This window comes from Pygoscelis adeliae, unplaced genomic scaffold (assembly GCF_000699105.1).
Source record: "Pygoscelis adeliae isolate BGI_AS28 unplaced genomic scaffold, ASM69910v1 Scaffold74, whole genome shotgun sequence".
Taxonomy (NCBI): domain Eukaryota; kingdom Metazoa; phylum Chordata; class Aves; order Sphenisciformes; family Spheniscidae; genus Pygoscelis; species Pygoscelis adeliae.
In genome coordinates, this window is record NW_008824665.1 from 2985169 (window position 1) to 3007488 (window position 22320).

The 22320-nt window shown below is 42.7% G+C and overlaps 1 protein-coding gene across 1 annotated transcript in view; it reads right to left on the reverse strand.

The window, feature by feature from the left end:
• WBP4 (WW domain binding protein 4) overlaps positions 1-21856 on the reverse strand; it is a 47513-nt gene extending 25657 nt beyond the window's left edge. Inside the window, exons 1-2 of the mRNA XM_009322857.1 lie at positions 21734-21856; positions 21606-21670 (exon numbers count right to left, since the gene is read on the reverse strand). Coding sequence (XP_009321132.1) covers positions 21606-21670; positions 21734-21856 — 188 coding nt within the window. The remainder of the gene's footprint in view (positions 1-21605; positions 21671-21733) is intronic.
• Positions 21857-22320: the final 464 nt, after the last annotated feature.

Sequence of the window (22320 nt, forward strand, 5' to 3'; positions counted from 1 at the left end):
CGCAGCGTGACTTATTTCCCGAGGGTGCCGCGAAAAAAATAACGTTAATTCACCGACTGCAGCTGGCAACCTTTTTGCTATAGTCGCGCGCAAGGGTGGAGGAGAAGCCTGCGGAGTGAGTCATGGATTTAAGAGGCCCTCTGGTTGTTTATGGCGGGGACGGGGTGCCTCCTTCAACATGTGGGAAATGAGTGGAACGAGAGTTGCTTAAATTCGTAATGAAAGGATAAGACACAGGTACCCGTACGTGCCGCACCCCCCCACCCCGCCCCAGCTTGCTATCGAGCAGCCTTAAAAAGGAGGGGGGTAGTAAATGTTGCTTTTTCCTGAAGGAGGACTTGTGGTCAGACTGTCATAGCTAACTGCAATAGTTATGCATTTGTCAGCATTTCCATTATAAGTGTAGTTTTTATGTAGTTTACAACTTGGTTATAAAAATATGCACTGGGTTGAAACTTGGTCGATGGCCTCTTCTCCAGAAACATCTTTTAAGCGAATTTTGAAATTACTCTGCTTAGATGCTAAGTGGAAATCCATGGAAAATACTGGCTTTTTATGTTCCTCTGAACTTTAAAACTTAGCTGCTTACGCACATGGACGCATTTACAGCTGTTAGTCCAAACCGCCCCCCCCCCCAGTTTGTTAAATTGGGGAAGAGTTCAAAGGCTTGGCCTCTGCAGGCATTGCTCTTTATGCATTAATTAGCCCAGCAGAGACTCTCTGAAGACTCTTGCACGGTCCGTGCTGCCGCGCGTTGGGGCACCCACCTACAGAAGTGACGCGGGGCACCGCGTATCCGCACAGCTCAGACCGTCGAGTGCCAGGACAGTCTGAACGCCTCAGTGCTGCGGACGAGAAGCTGGTGTTAAAATGAAGGCAGGATGTGTTAACTTTGCTCTGTGGGATTTTTTTTTTTTTTTTTTTTTACCGTGTCTGTTCAATTGCTGCTTCTGAGACAGGGAACAAGCACAGTATTTGAGAGGTTTTGTCTGTATGTACATGTATCTGGATCCCGCAAAACATGCCTGCCACCCAGTGAATGTATATATACTATATATATACACTATATATACATTCTATATACTCTGTATTCTATACATTTACTACCTCTCTGCCCCGCCCAGGCCTACCCCATCGGTAAGTTTGCAAAGCAAAGTGCTCAGGAGTTCTAAAAATGCCAGGCTCATCTGGCCGCGCTGGACCTGTGTGTGATGATGGTGTCTGTCGTGACGTGATCCGCCATCATCCTTCCTGGCCAGCTCGGGTGATGAACCAGAGGTGCATCCGCCAAGGCGGAACAGCTCCCCGGCTGGGCAGCAGTGAGAAGAGGTGACGTGAATGAGGTAGACGATTATACGCAGAGGGAGAGGCAGTTTCACGCCTGAGACGGCTGGAGAATTGGATTTTGCAGCCCCTGCCTTTCCCGTAGGATTTCCATGTGAATGTAAAGGTTTTCACACGTGGAGAGTTGGTTTTTCTGGGTGCCTGGCCTGAGTCCCTGGGATCTGCTGTGCAGTTATGCTGGGCTTGTCCATCTGGGACAAAAGTCAATGGCTGTTCGCTCTCGACGTACAGAAGATGTTTGGTAGGTCTAAGCATGTTAGAAATACAAGTCTTGAGTGTCAGAATTGCTCGCTCAGTGTCCGTAGCTTTTTGCTCTAATCTTTTCGTATCTTAGTTTCCCATCTTTAAAAAAACGTGGATAACAGTATCCTTTATCTTGCAGATTATGGTAGTGATGAGAACCATAAAAGAACCTAGGAGAAAAGAAATAATTCCCTCTGTGGTTTGAAAGTGTGTAGCGATGCTCTAGAGAACAAGGGCAAAAAGAGGAATTTGTGTGTTAATTATAGCAAAGCTTCTATGGGGAAAAAAATGTGACCAGGTCAGTTGCAATTAGAGATTGACCTCCATGCATATAAGCACTAGGACACGGTTTTAATAACCGTAGGCCACTTAGTGCTAATAATTCCTAAATTCTGCTGTGTTAATCACATTTTTAATACTGCTTTTTGTGTGTAATTTCCTAGGTTTTCTTTCCCTTAGGAAAAGAGCCGAAAAGCAGATAGGCAGCCTAGGGTAGCGTACTCGTGTCGCCATCCTTCATCGGCCGGATTCCTAATGTAATGCCTGGGACTCTGCTGTTGGAACTCTCTGTTGAGGGTAACTGCTGGTGGTAGGTCACGGCTGTGGTCTGTGTTGCTGCGAAGACCCGTAGGATGGGGCAGGGAAAGGGCAGGGAGAAGCAGGACTCCTGCTCATGTCCCACGTACCATCATGGCCTCCACCAGCCCCTACATAGGAAGCCTGGAGTCTGCTGCTGTTCCCTGGCTTGGAGCACGGTTATTTGAGCTGCAGCCCAGTCCTGCACGGGCGCTGGGGGAGAAGTTGCTTATTGCTGTGGGGATGGCCTATGTTGTCTGATTGGCATGAGGAGTTGAGAAGAATGTGGACGTGGCCTAGCAAATGCCTACTGAAAATGCACAAGGTGCAATTCGTCTTGGACGTTTGACCAAATGCGGGTGGATTTTTCATGGGGGCAGCACAAAGGACACCTCTGATATAGCGGCTCCAGCCCTCATGTCAGATTTCAAATCTGTCACCAAGAGCTGGAAGGGCACTATAACCTTCCGCGTTTGCCAGAGATTTCTATTAACATTGAAAGACAGCATTTTCCCTGATCTTGTTCTGAAAACAGCTGAAGTATTTTGGCTGAGTTCTTCTAATCGCAGTCTACCTCTTTCTGCACCCCTCCCTCAGAGGCAACCTCTACAACACATGGAACAAAATTTAGCCTGAGGCAGACATTCAACTTGGAAAATTTCAACCCAAACAGTCAAAGTCTGGCCAAGTTACAAGCAGCTGGAAGCAGCGTCTTGCATTGGAAGGGTTCAGCAATGGCCTAACAGGCGGTGCTACAAGCTTCATCAATACTGTGTATATATTTATGTACATGGAAATATGCTGCCGAATTATAATATTAATTAATAGGTTACCCAGCTGGCTGACTGGCACCCAGTTGTTTCTGAATTCTTTTAAATAGAGAGTCAAACCTAAAAGTTTTTGGTTAATTGTATGAATGCTTTTCCTTACTCGCATTATTCATTGTTGTTTTCCTGGCTGAAAAATTGAAAACTTCAAAATGGAGCCTCTGAAATAAATGAGAAGCCAGGGCTTACTCGTTCTGAATCTTTCAGAATGACTTAACAATTGTTAAAGACCAATTTACAGTAGAACTAGAGCAAATTGCTTCCCAGCGTTTTGAATTGTAAAAAACCACATCTCCCAGATTCCTAAGCTATTCATCAACTGTTCTGTTGTAGCAGACTCACCCTATATTGTGTCCCTGATATATCTATTAACTCTGCAGTGAAGTGTGAGTTTAAAACAATTGTGCCATGGAGTCACTGTGGAATAAATACCACAAACATTGGCAAAGTTGCTTCATAAATCAGTTTAGAGAGGAACTTAGGCGTGCCTTTCTTCTACGAGAGTGCAGCTGTTTCTTGTGGGGTCCCCCGGGGGCTGGGTCTTGGTGTAAGGCTGTTTAATACCATTATATTCGCAGTTTTTGTGATGATATCTCATTACCAACAGATTACATGCAGTTTTGTGTGCATGTGGAATGAGTTACTAGTACGGCATACTCCAAATCACTTTTTTAAACGGTTAGCGTCTAACAGAAGGCGTTTTTCATGCAGCCAGATACAAAGGAACCAGGAATGCTGTTACACCAGCAGGATAGGAGACTGTCTTCGAACTGGTAATTTGAAAGAAGGGTTAAGAATTTGTGCGGAGAATCATCTCAACAGGAGTTTTCATTGTAATGCTGCGACTGAAGTGTGGTCTTTGGCTGTATAGCAATATAAATATTGCACAGAAATAGGAAAGTACGTGGCATTAGTAAGATCATGGGAATTCTGTGTCTGGTTTTGCTGCTCACACGTGAGGAAGGATGTGAAATATTACTAAGAGCGCAGTGACAAAAGTGATCCAGGGTTTGGAAACCAAGCTTCACAATGCAGGGTGTACAGAGTTTATTCAGCTCAGAAGAGACTGAGAGGGGAAATTATGCCTATATATATCATTCGTATGTGTAAGGAAAATACATGATACTTACCTGACCCTACTGAGACATCCAGTGTCCGGGAGCTGAAGTTAGGTATGTTGTACCTTGAAGTAATAAGTAGCAACGAGGGCGATACAGCATTGTAATGGATTTGCTGTTGCTGGGAGTGTTTAAAGTGAGATGGGGTTTCCTTCTCGAAGATGTGCTTTGGCTTGGTTCGGTGGAAGACATTTCCAGCGTGTGAGAAGGGGGAAGGACTGTTCTCTGTTCACCTACGTTCTTCCCTGGATTGAGAAAACAAGATTATTTGTAGTGCTTTCCATGTATTGTAGCACATGTTGCTACGTTGGACAAGATTATAATAAAATGTCATGCTTCACAACTTGGCTGGTTTTCTCTTGGGTCAGGAAGACCATTTTTTCTTGGTGCTTAATTTGACTTCTGGGATTATGATTAATTATTGTATATTATTCACTTTCCTCCAGAGCATCAACATCTGGTGGCAACTGGAGACAGGATATTGGGTATTCACCTTCCTCACTTACTTCTCTCTATCAGTACAGAGTCCACTCATATTCCCAGGTTGGTGTACTATCTTTCTTTGCTCAGGATACTGACAGCTATATTCAGGGATGAAGAAATTTCCCCTGCCATTAGGTAGGCAAGGACGTCGCTCATCGTTCAGCAGTCAGCTGCTGAGGGCTCACGGTACCTGCAAGCCCAGTCTCCCCTTAACCACCTCTCTGTCCTTGGGGCATGCCTCTCCTGCTGCCAGATCTCCTGCTGCAAGCAGACACCAGAGACGGGGACGGGGGCACGCGTGCCTATGGCTTGGCAGCGTAGCACCCCTGGCAGTCACTAAAACAACAGAAGTTATGACGGAGAAATAATTTTGTAACCTGAAATACACGGCTGACTGCTCGAATCGAGTTGAAGCATTACCTGCAGAGTTCCTTTTCAGGCAGCTTCACAATAAAGCTGAAGGTTTAATTTGGCCTGGGAATTTCACTTGAGCCTAGATAGTTATGAGATGATGTTTTATAATTTCATAGTTCATTCTTTTTAATACAACAAACAGACACATTTTTTCTTCTGGCATCTGAACTAGAATAAATATACTTTAAGTGTTAAAGTATTTCTTTCTGTAGAAAATTCATTTTATTGTACCTACTCTAGGGTACATAGTACACAAAAGCGTGCCAGGATCTGATGTTCAATATTTCACACAGTGGTCTTGATTTGGGCTTTTTCATTCACACTTTAAAATACCCTATGAATGTTCTAAGGTAACAAATTGCATTTTCTATACAGGATGACATTACTGGAAGTTTTCCTGTTGAGAAGAACTGAAACTTGAGGAGCCTAAGTTCTTGTAAATCAGTATCTCTAGGCTTTTTGAAAACATGCATATAAGTATTTCTGCTTACTTGGAAATACTTAAGTGCTAAAGTACTCCTCTCAAACATGATTTCTAAAACCACTTTCCTCAGCTGCGTTATTGGGATGCGCATGTTTGAGAAAATAATGAGAGTACAGCCTTCTAGAGTTTGGCCCATGTGCCTATCGCTATGTTCGTTGGAGTTAATGATAATGCTCTATTGATTTCCAGGATCCAGGAAATACAGGATCCAACTCACTAATAAAGTACAAATCAGGTTGGATGTTTTCAGTTTTTATGAGCTCTAGTCAGGTTATTTAATAAATTTCTTCTCAGAAAATGGCAAAATCAAAGGATCAACAGCAAATTTTGAATCCTATTTTGATGTTCCAGTAGTTGGATAAAACTTGGGTTAATATGGAGATGATAACAAGTATCGCCACGTGATGTCTGTTTTGACAGTGCAGTCATGGGTTGTAGTTTTCCACCTCATGACATCTTATTGCGTTTGTAATATTTAATGAGTTTTATTCTCTTGCTGGCTGTGAAGTGAAACAGTGTTTTAGGCCAAGATTAAAATTTACAGAATTGTTAAGTGACCTATGTCCATCTCAGGGGCATATCAAATTTGAACATAACACTATTAAGTAGCTGAGCTATATAACTGACTCTTTGTATGCCTAACAGCACAAATTATGTGCGTGTAGGATAATTATGCACCCAGACAACCGAATTAACAAAGGCTAGAAATAGTAGTAGGACTGAGTTCTCTGCCAGGTTTGGTTTTCTCCCCTTACTGGTGCCAAATGTAACTAATCGAGATAGTCAAGTTAGGTGTTTTTATTGAATGTGTTATGCTGTACCTGCCGTGTATGTGCAAACTTCCCACACAGTCCCTAGTCCAGCACATCTGTGGCCCGTGAAGATGTAATTTTGCCTGCTCCCCAGAATTAGTTTAATTTCCTTCTTTTATTTATGTGTGTGTACAGAAATATCTTTTTTTCTCATTAAAACGTACTATTTCAGATTCACCTACGTGCTCTAGGCAGCGTGATATTCCTGTCTCTTTCCTCCTTTAATACAATAGTGACATTAAGCAGTTACAGTGTCTGAAGTACCTGGTCATACAGGCATCGACGAAATTCAATGAGGTGTTTCAGCTTGCTTGACCTTGTTCTGCGACTCATTTATGCTTCATGTATTCAGGTAGAAAACCGAGCGTGCTCCGAGCCCTGGCAGAAGGTCGCTGACATGGTATCTGCTGCTGCAGCTGCTGTTTCAACATCTGCTGCTGCTCGGAGAGACGCTGCCACTGTGTTAGTTCCAGCAGCTCACGTGTTAAGCGTGTATTGGATGCTTTTGGGGTGTGCTTGGGGTCTACGGAGGGGGGGCCACGAGCTGGTGGTTGAGAAGTGGAACTGCTGGTGGGAAAGGTGTAGGATCTGCAACTTGCTGCAGACCTTCAGAGACCTTTTTTGGGCAAGAGGGAGTTGAACAGCATCCTGGCATCTGTTCTCTGCTCTTTAATTTTGTTAATGGGAGAAGTTCAATGAGAAATTGCAAGGTCTCTTGATGTTGGTCAAGAGAATGACAGCAGGTATGTTTGTTTTGAGGGAAACTGAAAGAGCCCACTTTGTCACCAGTTTAAACAATTGAAGAGGTGAGGAGGTTATGCTACCCTGTAGCATAGGTTTTGCTATTTTTTTTAAGATAAGTGACAGGGGAAATGATATTGTGGGTAAAAGGACAGCAAGACTAGTGACAGTACTTAGCATTCGTATACTGCTGTAGGAACACTGACTGATCCAACATGTCATGATAATAATGTGTTACCTAAGGAACGATAAATCTCTAGGAAAAGAGCATAGTCCAATGCAGTTTCAGAAATGTCAGTATTTTGGGGGACATTAACTGATTTAAACATCAAAAATGTGCAAACTGAGTAACTAAGTACAGATGACTGAATTCAGAATTCATGCATGCATCAAAATATGTTTCCCCTTGAGCCTAAGGAAGACCATTCCTTGTCTTCACGCAGCCATTTGTACCGAGTGAAACGACAGTGGGAGGCAGAGAGCTCCAACACCACCTCGGCCTGGACCCTGGGCCTCCTCCCTCCTGTTCTGCTTCCTGGGGTGCAGATGAACGCAACAGAAATGAAGTCGCTACCAAGCTCCAGAAGAAAGTCCAGTGCTTGAATATTTCTAGCAGTAATTTCTTCAAACAGATAGGCTACCTCAGAAAAATAACTTCAATGCAAATTGGCCTTCAGGCAGCTTTTACACAGTACTCTTCCTTGCTCTCCCCACACGTCTCCCCCTCGCACATGCACAGGAGAGAAATACCTAAGAGCCAGACAGCAGTGTCTAATGAAATGGCTGACCTTTAACTGGTATGGATCCCAACTGCGGACGGTCATCTTCCAAGTAAAATGCTGGGCCTGAGGGACAGCGGTGCAGGCAAAGGCACCGCCTTTTTCCGCACTTTCGCTGGAAGTGGTGGTTTGCATGGGCCTCCCGAGGAGGAACAGGGCCGCAGCATGTGTGGAGTACAGGGTGCACAGCATCTCCATGCCCACGACTGCCACGGCTGTGATGGCTACCACTCTTCTCCATTGGTCACCCCCCCCCAGCAGCTTGTCGCTCATCTTCTGTGGGTATTTACTGCCGCACCCCGACCTGCCAGCTGAACACGGGAACCCTTCTGTTTCTGCCAAAATTATTTTGCTTAACTTACATGGTTTAAACAGTGGATTTATTTCAGTTGAAAGGGACTGGAGAGCTTAGGTGGCAAAGCTGAGGCAGGTTCTGGTAACTGTACTGAGAAGCTGCTGGGGGATGGGTTGAGGAAATTTGTGGTGTGTTAGTGGAGATAGTGGAAATGAGAGTGTCCGCAGTCTATTGAACTGTAAACCTTTCTCGAGCCTTGTGCCAGCAGACTGGTGCCAGCATTTTACTTTTATGTTTCCTTCTGGGAGAGGGGAATTATACCCACATGTAATTGTGTGCAGAGAATAGGTACCCCAGCACCTGCCTACCTACACTGAAGTACTGCCGAGCTTTTTTCTTACGTATTTGGGTATCTGTCTGCACTGTGCAGCTGTCTTTCACCGGATGCCTTTTCAAGTGAAACCTTCATCTTGAGCCATCCAAAACAAACCTTTAGGGTTTTTTTAGGTTTTCCTAGTTGAACAAATTTTATGGGTTAACAGATTTTGTCTTTAGGGTTTGTAAAAATTTTACTAAGGCTTTTTCAAATTCAGTTTTCAAATGTTAATGTTACAGCGTAGTAAAACCTTTCAACCATTACAGGTGTAATATTTTAATGAATGAATGAACTGGCTTCTGACCATAAATATATTGCAGCCAAGATGGTGAGAGCCAGAAATATACTTTTATATTCTTGGCAAATGACTGTTTGTGAAAATTTTCCAGGGCACATCTATTGATGTTAAATATTTTTCATTTCTTTGTGATCAAATTTACTGGTATACTTTTATCATTTTTGTACTCTTTCAGGAGGGGAGGGGGTGATTGTACCATTATGTACCTCATTCAAGGTGAATTATTGCAAATATATTACCTAAAGTCTGATCTAGCTACTTGCTTTGCCACTGGATGTAGGTTCTGGGACAGCCTGAAACAGAGGTCAGACAGCTGAACGGTCACAGCATGTTTTCCGGATGTTGTTTGCTTAAGAGGTCTCCATATTTTTTCTGTGAGAAAACCAATACATTAACTCTTGTAGGTGTTGCGTGTTGTCCCTCTGAAATAAAAGCTGCATCAGAAATAGGGGTTCGTAGTCTCTGTTTTATCATTGCTGTGTGACGAGCAGCTGCAAGGTGAAGTCATGGCTGTTACTGTACAAGCCCCTCTCATCATCTTTACTAGCTAGGTGTGGGGTTTTTGTCTTTTCCCAAATCTGTATGCATTTGTGAAAGAAAACAACCCATTTCATGTTTTTCTGAAGAAAAAAGGTAATTATACAGGGAATTGCCTTTATTGTGGAGAATTAGTGATAAATACTGTGTACTTCTTCACATACTTTAAGACTCAGACTAGGTTCCAGGTCTTAACGTCTTTGCTTCAATACCTGTGAAGAATATTGCTTACTTTTCTGAATTCTGATGTCAAGACATGTAGTGACATTAAATATAGTTAGAGACTGCATAGTTCATTGGAGCTTTTGGTTTAAGACATGTGGTGGACAACCATATAAAAAATCCTTTTTTTTCTGTTTTTTTGAGGTGGAGAAGGATCAGTTACGTACATGTTCAGATTTAGGTTTCCATTCTGTATATATTATTATCAGACTGAGCAGTAGTCTTATTACAGGTGTTTCAATAGGCACAAGTATTTGTGCAGGTGTGGTTTAAGGGAGAAAATGCGTAATTCTGGTTCTTTTGTATAGCACTACATTCATGTTTGCAGAATGACTGCATTTTAGCAGAGGAAGCTATTCTAAATGCGAAATATTAGGAAAACCACTGAATTTGGATACTGTGTTAAAGAAATTGGAGGACTGATGTGAGAAGGTGGCTTTATGAACACTGTCACTGGTACTTTTTTGTATGTGTGCTCCCTCTTTCTTATCTAGTCAGGTTTCTAAATTATGTTCTTCAACTTTTTAGTAAACCGAAGACAAGCAGAAATAAGACCCTAAAGGTGTTTTTTTCAGCATTCTGGGGAAAATCCTTTCTTGAGATTACTTGTTTTATCTGCCAGAAAAAGAACCTGCTTACCAGTTCCAGATATGCAGGTGAGGAGATGACTGCCGTACCTGGATTCTGGCTAGAACAGGGTCACAGCTTGGGTGGCTTAAAACCAGACATCTCTATGCTTTTGCTCTGTGGAGCCACAACAATCAAATTCTTCCGTCTTTGTTCCAAAATGTATCTTGAACATTTGTTCATATGCCTGAGGAATAGGGAACAGAGCTGGGGGTGAAAGAAAATCAGGTAAAACAAATTAGAAAGGGAAGGAAATAGAAGAAGGTAGATCCGAAGTAGTTTTCTCCTTCTGTCAGGATATGAGCCAGGGAAATGAGATGCAGAAGAAACTCTGAGTAGTCCTGCTGATAAAATTGAGATAATTTGAACTGCTACAGAATAACTGGGAGCTAGATCAGTGCGTACAGAAGAATGTTGAGTTGAATTCGTTACCCATAGTGAGAAATTTAAATTCCTCTCACCCAACTTCATGTGTGGACAGTTGTTTACTGAAGGATTCTTTTGGGTCCTTTTTAAGAACAAAATGGTAGCTTTTACTAAACGTGAGGAAAATGGACTCAAATCTGAACGCTGCTACCAAACAACGTTGAAGAACAATCATCTGTAGTTACAGCTTAGATTTCTTTCCCCTCCTGTCCCAAATATTGTGTTAGCATGATGTAGTTTTGAGGAGATTAAGAGCATGAAACATGGACAGGCAGTTTTTTCACCTAATTAATGATCAGATTTTCTAAGTGAGCAGTGGCCATCAGTGAAGCGCCAGAGCTTTCCCAGTTGGGTATGACCAAGAGCTCAAGCTCAAGATCTCCCAATTCCTTTTAGACAGTCTGGGCTTACTTTGCTGTGTTTTACAAACAGGGAGGAAGGTACAGAAAGCCCTGAGCAACTCTGTGGGGAGTCAGGTGCTGTTGATGGCTTGGGATTGGTGCCAGTGATCAGACCCAAGGGGAAAGTGATGGGGAAACTGAGGCAACAAGGCCCCATCAGGGATGTGGGGGAAAAGAGTATATGAATGAGTAGCCTACCACCAGCTCCATTTTATCTCACTAGTGATGTTTAGTTTTTTTCCAGAGGATTTCAAGTCTTTATGCCTTTGGTGTTGAATAAAAATGAAAATAAATGGATGATGAGGAGACATCTTTTGGGGGCTTGGAGAAGCACAGCTAGCAGAAGCGTATTTCTGCTCTGCTCAGAGTCAGAGAGATGGTATGGATGAAAAAGTGTTCAAAGTCAGGTTGGATGGGGCTTTGAGCAACCTGATCTAGTGCAAGGTGTCCCTGCCCATGGTGGGGGGGTGGACTAGATGATCTTTGAAGGTCCCTTCCAACCCAAACCATTCTATGATCCTGTGATGTTGGATGACATGTCAGAGAGGAGCTTCATAACAAAACCGAACCTGAGTGCGCCAAAATGTATAGGGGGGTGGCATACAGAAGCCAAGTGTCCAACTGTGGTGTTTCAGGTTAACTGAGAGATGTCAGTCAGATCTCCTCATGATTCCTTTGCAATGGTTTTTCTGAATATGGCTTCCCAGCACACCGGAAGCTGTATAGTGTATGTATAGCCATATACTATATTGTATATACAGCCATATAGTGTATGTATATATACACCATGTATATATGTATACTCTATATAAATATCATGATTTTGGGAAAAGTCTTGATACTTGGGAGTCAAAATGTTAACCAATTTATAATGGTGTATTTTTGTCTACCTTAACTATGTTCTGCTTATTTCTGTTTGCTTTGTAATAGCATATTTAAGTTATCTTGAGGGTATTGTTCTTCAGTTATGGTCTTGCTTTGGCTTTATTCTTTCAAGTGTCTCTTGGACTGACATTTGACAATATTTGCATAAAATCGAACCTTTATGGGTCCAAGTCAGGAGAGAAAGGGAAGGATTTCATCGTGTATTTTGGCCTTTCCCATAAAATGTATAGGAATTTAGTAACTTGACTTCAGGGATGTTGTGAATACAACATCAGATGAAGTCATGAGTGGGACCCTCTTATCCTCTCCCCTCCCACTCATGGATTAAACCTCATCTAACACAAGTCTTCTCATCCAGAAATACTGGCATCCAAATCCTATTAGGAGAACTGACTTCACATCATTTTTTGACCATTTGGGATATGGGGGTAAGGGGAATGACCTCGTTTTAGTAAATGTCATTCCCTTTTTTTAAGACTTGTGTGGTTATGCCAGTAATGATGTTCTGCCAGGTGGAAGGCTGATGGGCAAAGGGGTGAGAGGCAGTTTATAATGTTCTTTAGTTAAGTAGAACTAGGAAGGAGAAGGCCATGTATTTACACCTTATATTACACCATCCACCCCCCCCCACACACACACACCCCATTTTAAGGAACACAGAAGTGTGGAAGAAAACAATCCTTGAGCCAACACAACTACTCAATGATTACATGCTGTTTTCCCCATTCTTCTGTTTTGTTTTGTCTGTGTAGATTAAAAGGTCTTTGTTGTATTAACTTTGGCCTGCAGATCTTCAGCCTGCTTTTTTCTGCCTATAAACATGAATTGTTCCCTGGGCATTATAAGTAAAGAGCCAGGTTTCCTGTGGATTTGTATCCAGAGCATGGTGCTCCCTCCTCCCTGTTTCCCTTCCTACACAGTATCCAGCTGCCGTTTCACCTCAGAAATGCAAATGTGCATCTCCTGATGATACAGGTGGTATCTTTCCTGTTTGCTGTCTGGTGTTGCTAGTTGGTGCTTAATGACAGAAGTGAATTTTCCAACGTATTGTATAATTTTGTTGCATAATTCCTGCCCCTCTAGATCTGACTTGTGCCGGAATGGTGCACATATGATATACCCATGTAGCTTTGAAAACGCTCACTGGATAATGTAATTTAATCAAATAGGATGGAGGGAAAGTAGTATATTTTCAGAAAGTAAGTAGAAATAACGTACCTAACCCTGTTAGAATCACCTGGAACCAAAACCTTCTGATAAGTTATTTGGGATCTTATGGTGAAGCAGCAGCCTGCTGCATGCAATTAAGGATTAGCAATAAAGGAATGAAAAGATGCTTGTTCAGGGTAGGGGAGTAAGTTTTCTCACAGAACAGAGAGTAGCAGGGAGGAAGCCGCTCCTAGCTCCTGCAAAGCAGCAAGGGCTCATATTATAAAACCAACAGGCCTGATGATGTGGGTAATCAATGGAAAAAAAAAAAGTAATTTTCTTTACTCTTTCTTCTTTCTGAGCGAGATATGTCTTAAGAAAAGCTGTTTTAATTATTCTTATTCTGAATATTAAAATTAAATTAGATTGATGTTACTCTTCAGTAGTGGTTGAAGTAAAGGAAGATTTCTGTGACCACAGTCACAAATAGTGTATTTTTGTCTGATATGCAAAGCTGGAAAACATTTCTAATGTGTCTCGCTAAGAAGGGAGAGCATTAAAAGTTCAAGAAATAAAATCGGTTACAGAGAAGCAGTGGAACACTCTGAATTTAGGCTACTGTCCTAGAATGTGAGCACTCTACCCCCAAATTTAGGTCTCTGTCCCTTGATGGTAGAGGGAGTTGAAATGATTCCACTCTGGCTAGTGGGATATTTTCCAGAGCACAGACATCTTTAAAGCTGACGGACCCTCAGTAAATCCAGGACAAAATGGGTTATAAGGTTAAAGGTATATACTGAAATGCTAAATTGACAATATTGGACTAAAATAATAAACAGAAATGTACACATAGTACTTTGGATGGAGCATTGAGAATACCGAGTCTTTATGACAGGTTACTCGAGGAGAATATTGAGCTCCCTCCGTTAAATAAATGACCTCTGTTAGTGGAAAGCAGGAGAAAAATCACATCTGTGAAACCATGCCTGCCATAATGTCCTCCCATTCTCTTAGCTTCTGGTTCCCAATTTTGTTTTCAGTGCTTCCTAAACCACAGAGTCAGGAAAGATGATTCCTGGGAGGCTTTTGGAAAACACATTGTAGTAGCAGCAATTCTCTCTGGAACCGAGCCTCTATGCGTGTGTGCAATGGTATCTTCTAGGATATGTCTGACTGCCGTACCTCATTTTTATGGGCAAGTGACAATAGCAGAGGTGATGGTTTGGTTTCTTGAAGTGATCCACAGGATTGTAATCTTACAGGATTTGCTGGCAGGACTGCTCACCCGGCCGAAGATCAGCATCGAGACGCAAGGCTGCTGTTTGTGCAACTTGAAATGTACCTGAGAGATCAAAATGTTTGCCTTCCAGCGGCCAGTTCACCTTCCCTGCAGCCCCCACCTCCCCGACACCCTTCCTTTGTGTGTCCTGCAGTCTTTATTTTTTTTCTCTCTTCTCCATGATTTATGTATTCACCAATTGGTTAATGTAGCATGTATTCGCATAGGTAAGCCTGCTACTGAAAGCATTGATTGTTTCCTGAACAAGCAAGTAATCGGGTTGTGTTTCTAGCTAACTGTTCTTTAATAGCCAGTTCTCTGTCTGAATGAGTTGTTATAGAAAATGGATTAATTCACATGAGCTTACTTTTTTGCACAACTTACTTTTTTCTCTTGCCTCTCCAAGGTAGCACTTTTATCTTTTTCCTTTAATTAGAGCAGCTAGACGAGCAGTAATAAACACACTTTCCTTTCCTTTGTGTTCACATCCTGAGCAGTGCAGAAATACCCTGTTGCATTCTCATAAGCATCTAAAATATTTGTGGAACTCTAGCTCAACGTTTTTCTAAAAATGATGTTTATCTGGATTTCCTTTAATTCCATAAATTTGGCCTGCATCCGTACAGGGAGTCGGCACAAGTATGCGAGGTAGGCAATATGGCCTGCCTGGGGTGGCGGGATTGAAAGTACAACAAAAATTGGAAGAGAAGCAAACAGGTTTTTCATCTGACTGGAGCAGTGGAAAACCTTGCAGCAACCATCCCAACATGTGCACATGCTAGATGCTCTTTGTTACTGCCTAAAACACAAAAGTGAATAAATAATTCCCTGGTACTTCTTCAAGATATCAACAACAATTTCCTGTAGCACGGCTGACTTTCTGGGACTGCGCAGTCTCCGCAACCTAACTCTCTAGCCTTTAGAAGAAAATTAATAAAAAAAAAAAGCAGCTGCAAAAGTACAGCTTTGGGTCCAGAACTGTCTAGCTAAGGGCGGTGCCTGGCTGTTCTCCCTTAGGAGAGGGTTTGATGGGGAACATGATGATCCCTCCCCCTATCCTCTGGCTCTGTATAAAGGCCAAACAATAATAGTAATACTAACATTGCCGTGCTGTAACTTCTGTGCATATCTGTACGCTTGTCTCGGGCTATAGCAAATACTTTGTCTGTGATTAATAGCATTCCTTGCATAGAAACTTCTACAAATCTCAGCTTCATTCTTGATTTGGTTTTTATACTGATAAATATAGACATTAAAAAATCCAGTGTGAACACTGGGTATTTTTTTTTCTTCTTCCCAGTATGTGTTTATTATTCATGAATGTGTTGCAATGTCCAAAAATATAATGAGTGACTCACAGAATGAGAAGAGGAAAAATATAGTTATAGCTTTTTAATGAGGATTCCTCAGCGGACTACAGAGTGTCCCAGTTAAGAAACCACTGTTCGACTATGTAAAACCGACCCAGTCCTTGCTTTTATGTTCCTTCTGTGTGTATTTGCAACGTAGTTTAACTTGGTATATATTTCTATTCATTCACTTGCCCGATGTTTTTTTTCTGTCTTATATCAGGGATGACAAAATTCCGACATTAAAAGCAAAACAAAAAACACAGAACAACATGTTTACAAATAGTTCTGGATTTTTTTTGTGTGTGTGTTAGAAAGGAAAAGAGCAAAGGCTAAGTTTACTGTTACTGGCATAGTAACATCTCTAATAATTTTAGATTGAGCTTGTATTCTTAAAAATTATCCTTGCAAGGACTCCAGAGCAAATATAACCATCCCGTTAAAGCAACAGAGCTCTGAAAGAGTATAGTAGTGGGGGATCTGAAGCTCACCTTGTGGGATGATGTCCAGCGCTGATCTACTTCAAGAATCTACATTGACTTTCTTTCTGGAAAGATTGTTTCTTATTCTTGGAAAATCTAACCTTTTCTTTCATTTGTATGTTTTTTAATTTTAACAGTGTTTATCAATTTCACTTCATGCCTAATATCCCCTCACCTTTGTGCCTTTCTTGCACAATAGCTGGAAACCCATATTTGCTTATAAAGCTTTGTTTTGAGTGCAAATCCATAGAAATAGATAGGCAACCTAATCCTTGTTTTTCAAACCAGCTGTACACCCAGTTGATCATTTCCTTTGGAAAGCTGTGAATCTAGCGTAATCTTACTGCAGGCAGGATTGTATAGCCTTGTATGATATTAAAGTATATTTTTAAAGAATTTTCATGGCTGGCATACATACTGTGTGAGAATTTGGGATAAAAGCATCATATTGCTATGCCCTTGCTGGTTCTCTTGGGATATCCAGGAGTTATTACCATACAAAATTGAGGTCACTTTGGTTTTGTTTGTTGCAAATATGTTGTAGTGAGGTGTTCTGTACATAAAATAGCATTACCGTTACAGTGCATAGCTATACTTGGGCATTAATTAGAACTACGCTATCTTCCACCTTATTTCAGAAACTGTTTATCTTTTCAAGCAGTAAGCTCTTCTAAATTTAAAAAAAAAAAAAAATCCAGATAGAGTTACTCATTTGTTGGTATAAAATACATTCTCGGCCCATTTACTTCCCAGTCTTTCCATTAGTTGCCTTATTTGTTTTAGGGCCCATGCTGAAACAGGGTCTAGAGACAGTATTTAAGGACATAAGGGATGTTGGCCTTTTTGGATGAGTTTAGTGATCCCGAATGAAGGACTGAGAAGCGGCAATTTATAAGTGAGTTGGGTTTCAGGATGCAGGAGCCGTAACTGCCTGTCCAAATGTGGTTAGTGATAACATTAGGTGAGGCACAATGATTTCTCCTGTCACCTGAGGAAACCAGGTGACGTTGCATGTATTTTACAAACATTTGCAGATTGTGGTTTAATTCTTTCAGTTTTGTGATTTTGGGGGAAGTCTAAAGCCTGCTGAGAGTAGTATCGGCTATAAATTTGTCCTGCCCTTATTTCGATTTCTTTGTGTGACTGCCTCAGAGCTGTGGGTTTAGAAGTGTGACTTCTGCCGCACCTACTGGCAGGTGTATTTATAGGATGTTAAATGACTTTCAGTGCACTTTCCAGAACAAACGGGCAAGTAGCATGCGGAGGGAGGGTGGAACACAGCTAGCTCAGGTATGAGAGCCATGGGTTAAGCGGCATCTTTGTCCCTTCTCTCTGCCTGCAGCACCGCCCAGGTAACATGCCTCGAGCTTTTTTTTTTCAGCTATTGTGCAATCATGTGAGTCTTAGAGTGAAAATTTACCTTAGTGCTGGGCCAGTCTAAGAAGTTCATTACCACTCTCCGAGAGGGAGGTCCTATGTCCTTTGCTGGCAGTGCTCATCACAGCCTTTCTGAGCTGATTCAAGGGCTGCCAACGCTCCCCACCCACCCCGGTCAGCTTTCTGCCACATTAATGTGTTTAATGGGGTCAGTGGACAGTTTAACAGGTGGACCAGAACCGGTGCAAGGAGAGGATGGGGAGAGAAAAGTGTGGTCGGGGTTGGTAGAGAAGTGTCAGAGAGAAGCTGGAGCCTGCAGCTTCTGGCTGAGAGTGGATCAGAGATTATCCTGTGTCGGAGCTGTATTTGCTACCTGGATTTTTGCAATTCTTTCCCTCCGAAGCCTGCTTGTCAGTAGAAAGGAGGATACAACCACATTTTAAACCATTCTCAGAAATACTGAGAAGCCTACTTCGCAGCAGAGGCAAACCCATAACAAAAGGAGGAAGGAAGGAACTTAAAAGAGGAAAAGTGACTATATAAGTAGATTTTCCTAGAGGCTTGTCACTTTTGGGATGTGACCTAGGAATACCTTAGAGGTGATCCAAGAAGAGTTTGTGCAAGGCTGTACAAGGTCAGGGGTTTGTAGCTGTGTGGGATGTTGCTGTGCTGCTGGCAAAGGCAGCCACCTTGCCAAATCTGCCTTCACTAGGAAACACTGGAGACAAACTTGGAAGCGTAAAATGGATGAGGTTAAAGCTGCCTGGTGCTCAGTTGTGAATCCATTTCATTTCAAACACCTCTCTCGCCCCTTCTGCTACCAAGGCATAATTTCTGGAGGCTTGGGAGTTTCCTGACCGCAGACTTGCGAAAGACTCTCTTGTGTATTTTGAAAGAAGATGAAATTTACTATCTGAGGGATTCCAGTTAAACACAGGACAGCTGGGACACCTTCCCTCCCAGCTTTTGAAAAGAATAGTGGCCTGTTCATACACGCTTTGTTTACTACCACCTTTCCTTTCCTACAATTCAACTAAAGTTCGGAAGACCAGCACAATGAAAAAGTAGACTGTTTTCTCTCAAATTCATTGTGCTCTACTTTCAACCTATACTCAGTGTCCACTAAAACATCACTGAACCATACCTTTAAATTGCAAATCAAGAACTGATAGCTGCATGAGCTGCGCTCCAGGTATCCGAAACCCTGGGTTCCACATTTCTCCTTTGAGATGCTTTTTTACTGAAATCTCTGAAAATGCAAGAGGTTTGTAGATGGCAAACAGTCATCTTAAAAATATCAGAAGTATATGGTCTGAATTTGTGATTAAGTTGTTAAATAACACAGTGATGAGAACTTTTCTATGCCTAATGTCCTGTAGCAGAGGCTTCCCTTGGGGATAGGATTAAGTTACCTTATAATCTCCTGACGCAATTTCTCCATGCGTAAATATTTAGGTCATTATGCATCCCGCAGTGTTAGAAACCCACAGTAGTTTCAGTCTGTGTTTTATGTGGCACCTACCACAGCAGGAGGTGCCAGTCCACAAATCCAAAGTACCGGATGGATTTGGTACTTTGGATTTGTGGATTTGGACAGTAACACCGTGATAGATATATATTATATTAAAAAGTTGTAGCAGTGCTACTACTGTTTCTTGGTGTTGTATATAAGGAGAAAGGAAGGTGCAGGAGTTTGGGTGCTAACTCAAGACTTGGGTGAAGGCTGGTTCAAGTGTTGTCCTTCCATACACATACAGTGTGATCTTGGGCATATCCATTGCTTCAGGTGTTCTTCCCTGCCATGCTTGTGAATGGGATTATTAGGATTTCCTTCTTACAGGGATGCCTGAGATTCAATACATTGCAAAGCTTGAGATACCGGGATCCTACAAAAACAAATAGGAAACAGAAGTTCCTTAAATAAGATTTTTATCCAGTCTTGAGCCAGAGTTTGATTGAGGCCCCGAGCCTGTGCGAGTTGACAGCGTGTGCCTGAGCTGAGAGCAGGGTGGTGGAATCTCCTCTTGCAATAGTGGAAGAGGAGTTACAGCATCTCCAGCTGCTTTAGGAATGGCACCGCGGGGTCTCACCTAAATGGGGGCTTGCTAGGCTTCTCGTGTGGTGACCTTGTGTATAATACAGCAGGAAAATAAAAAACAAAGAGCTTTTAAATCTAAAGTCTGCTTCCTTTCCTTCATCAATATAGTATTTTCTCCTCCCCAACCCCCATCCAAAAATGAAAGCTGAACACAGTCACAAACATCCCTTTTGGCCCGTTTTTATAAGACTAAAATGTATGTGTCTTTCAGGTGGGGCAGCATACCTCCAGAGCGCATCTCTCTGGTCTGTCCTCGCGTGGCTTCAGAGCCTCATGCTGTCCCTTGTGCAGGCAGGTTGCCGTGGTCCCCTCCTGTGCCTCGTGGGGAAGTATCCCATCCCACGCTCATAGGCCTGTAGCTTTCAAAGCCAGTTGAGAAGGAGGGACGGCGATTACCAAATCAGGGCATGAAAAGAGAAGCAGCTTCCTCGGGGTCACACGTGAGGCCAACAGAAGTGGGAGCAGCATCCAGGTCTCTGCCACCCCAGCCGGGGTGCGGCCCGCTGGGCTGCGCTGCTCCCCTCAGGGTGTAATTTGGCATGCGTTTCTCTGGGAGCTGGGGCCAATGGCAACGTGAAAATTGTATTATGCATTATTTATTTATTTGTGCAGCCTTAACTTTTCCACTGGTGGGTTCCACCCTGTGCCGCGCTGTGTGGCTGCACAAATATTTGCGCTGGGAAACAGTGGGGGGAGTAGCTCGGTGCGAGGAATACGCAGCCAGGATGGAGCGGAGGGCTGTTTAAATTGGCTTAAGCCGTGCTGTTGGTCAGTGTCTAGCTATGTCTTTTGGGCAAACGATGATCTAAGTTTCATAGAGATACTCATCCCAGCAATGGGCAAGGTCACTTCTTCTTTAAGACGAAATTATAATTAGCAAGGAACCTGATACAGTTCCAGGGATGAACATCCACCTGCATTTTCTCGCTAAATATGTTTACATTTTACATATGCTTTTAAAAAAATACTGCTACCAGATTTAGCTTAGAAACAGCGAAATGTTTGCATAGCTTGTGCTCAGACATCACTACGAAATGATTTTTTCAATTTAGTTGATTGCCTGGATAAGACTGTGTTGGTTTTTTCCCCTGTAAAACATAACTGTTAGACTTACTTTAATAATGAAAATGGCACTCTCCCTGTGCCAATGTTACAGTTTCCTTGTAACCGCTGTGCACCTGGGTCAGATTTCTCCCCTCAATGCCCCATGATTTCCAAAGGGTTTTGCAGCACAAGAAACAAATACTTTTAGATGTAAGACTGGACTAGAATTAAGTTGTTGGAGAGAGGGAAAATACATCTGTTGGGAGAGGTGGAAAATATATAGTGGCTAAAATAACATCGCAGTGTTTCCTCCACATGGTCTTTTTTCAACCGGGAAATATAAATGAAGACCTATTTTGATAAAGAGCTGTAGCGAAGCTACTTTAGTGGTGACTTAATTGATACCTTTAGTCAGTAGGTCATAAAAAATGTGCTGCTGCTTCTTTTCTGAAGATCTTTCGCTAAAGCAGGCTGCAAAATAACATGACAAAATACATCTAATAAAATTGTACCTGGATAACTGCTCTTTAAACAATAAACCGGGAGACGGTTTTGCCTTTGAGTGTCAGGCAGGTATTATAGGGACTGAATTATTTGGAAGTAAAACCAAAATTTTCTTCTCGGTTATTAAACATAACCAGTAGTTGGAGATATTAATGTCCATAAAACAATAAGTTTTGCTCAGCGAACCACTTGTGGGTCCACTGTTTAATTATTACTGGGGGGGGGTTAATGGCAGCTGCACGTAATCATATTTGGAATTATTTCAATGTGTTTGCTAGAAGTAGCTTCAGGTTTTTACTCACATCTTCCCTGCTCATTGCAAGGTCGCCTCTGCTGCTTTCTTTCCTCTTCCCTGCCTCCCAGCTCCTTGCCCTGCAGTTAACACGCTCCCGTTGTCTGCATGGGCTTGGGTCTTTGTGCCGTGCCTTCCCTTACGGCCAGCGGGCTGCTTCGGACTCTGCCCTTCTGGAAATCAGTGGAAAACGAATGCACGTGCCAGCCTGCAAACAGAGTGTGCGCTTACCCTTCCCACTAAAACAAGGCGGAAATAATTCTGTCCTTACCCTCCGCACCGTGTTTTTTAAGACTAAATTTCTGTTAGGCCTTTTGGTGCGCCTGGTGAGTTCGTAGAGCCCATCCGAAGGGCTTACGTTGCCTTCGTCTGTGCGCTGGGTGGCTTTCGGCATGTTGTTTGTTAGGCACAACGGTTGGTTTGAAGAACATAAGGAGCATACTGGAAATTTACTGGGGATCCTTGAGAGCCCTGGCTTGGAGTTAGAGGCGTGTCAGCGCTGCGTTGAACACCGCACATTAACTAAATTTCCCTGAGTGATTTGGGCCCTCCTAAGTTTTGCTTTTTTCTGGGGTTAACCAGTTTAGCGTGAGATAGACGGCATTGGTAGAAAATACCAGATGTTCCGCAGAAACATGTTTGTTTATTTGTTACTCATGAAGAGGAGCGGGGTGGGATGTCACGTAAGGTCTCCTAGGTTCGGGCGCTCAGATGCAGGCCACCTCAGAGTCCAGAGCGATGGAGAGGGGAGCAGGGAGGGAGCCACCGCCATGAGCCCACCGCTGGTGTAAGCTGGGAGGGCGAGCCACGCTTGGACTGGCTGCTTACACGAGGGAAGGCGAAGCGGGGCGCGAAGCC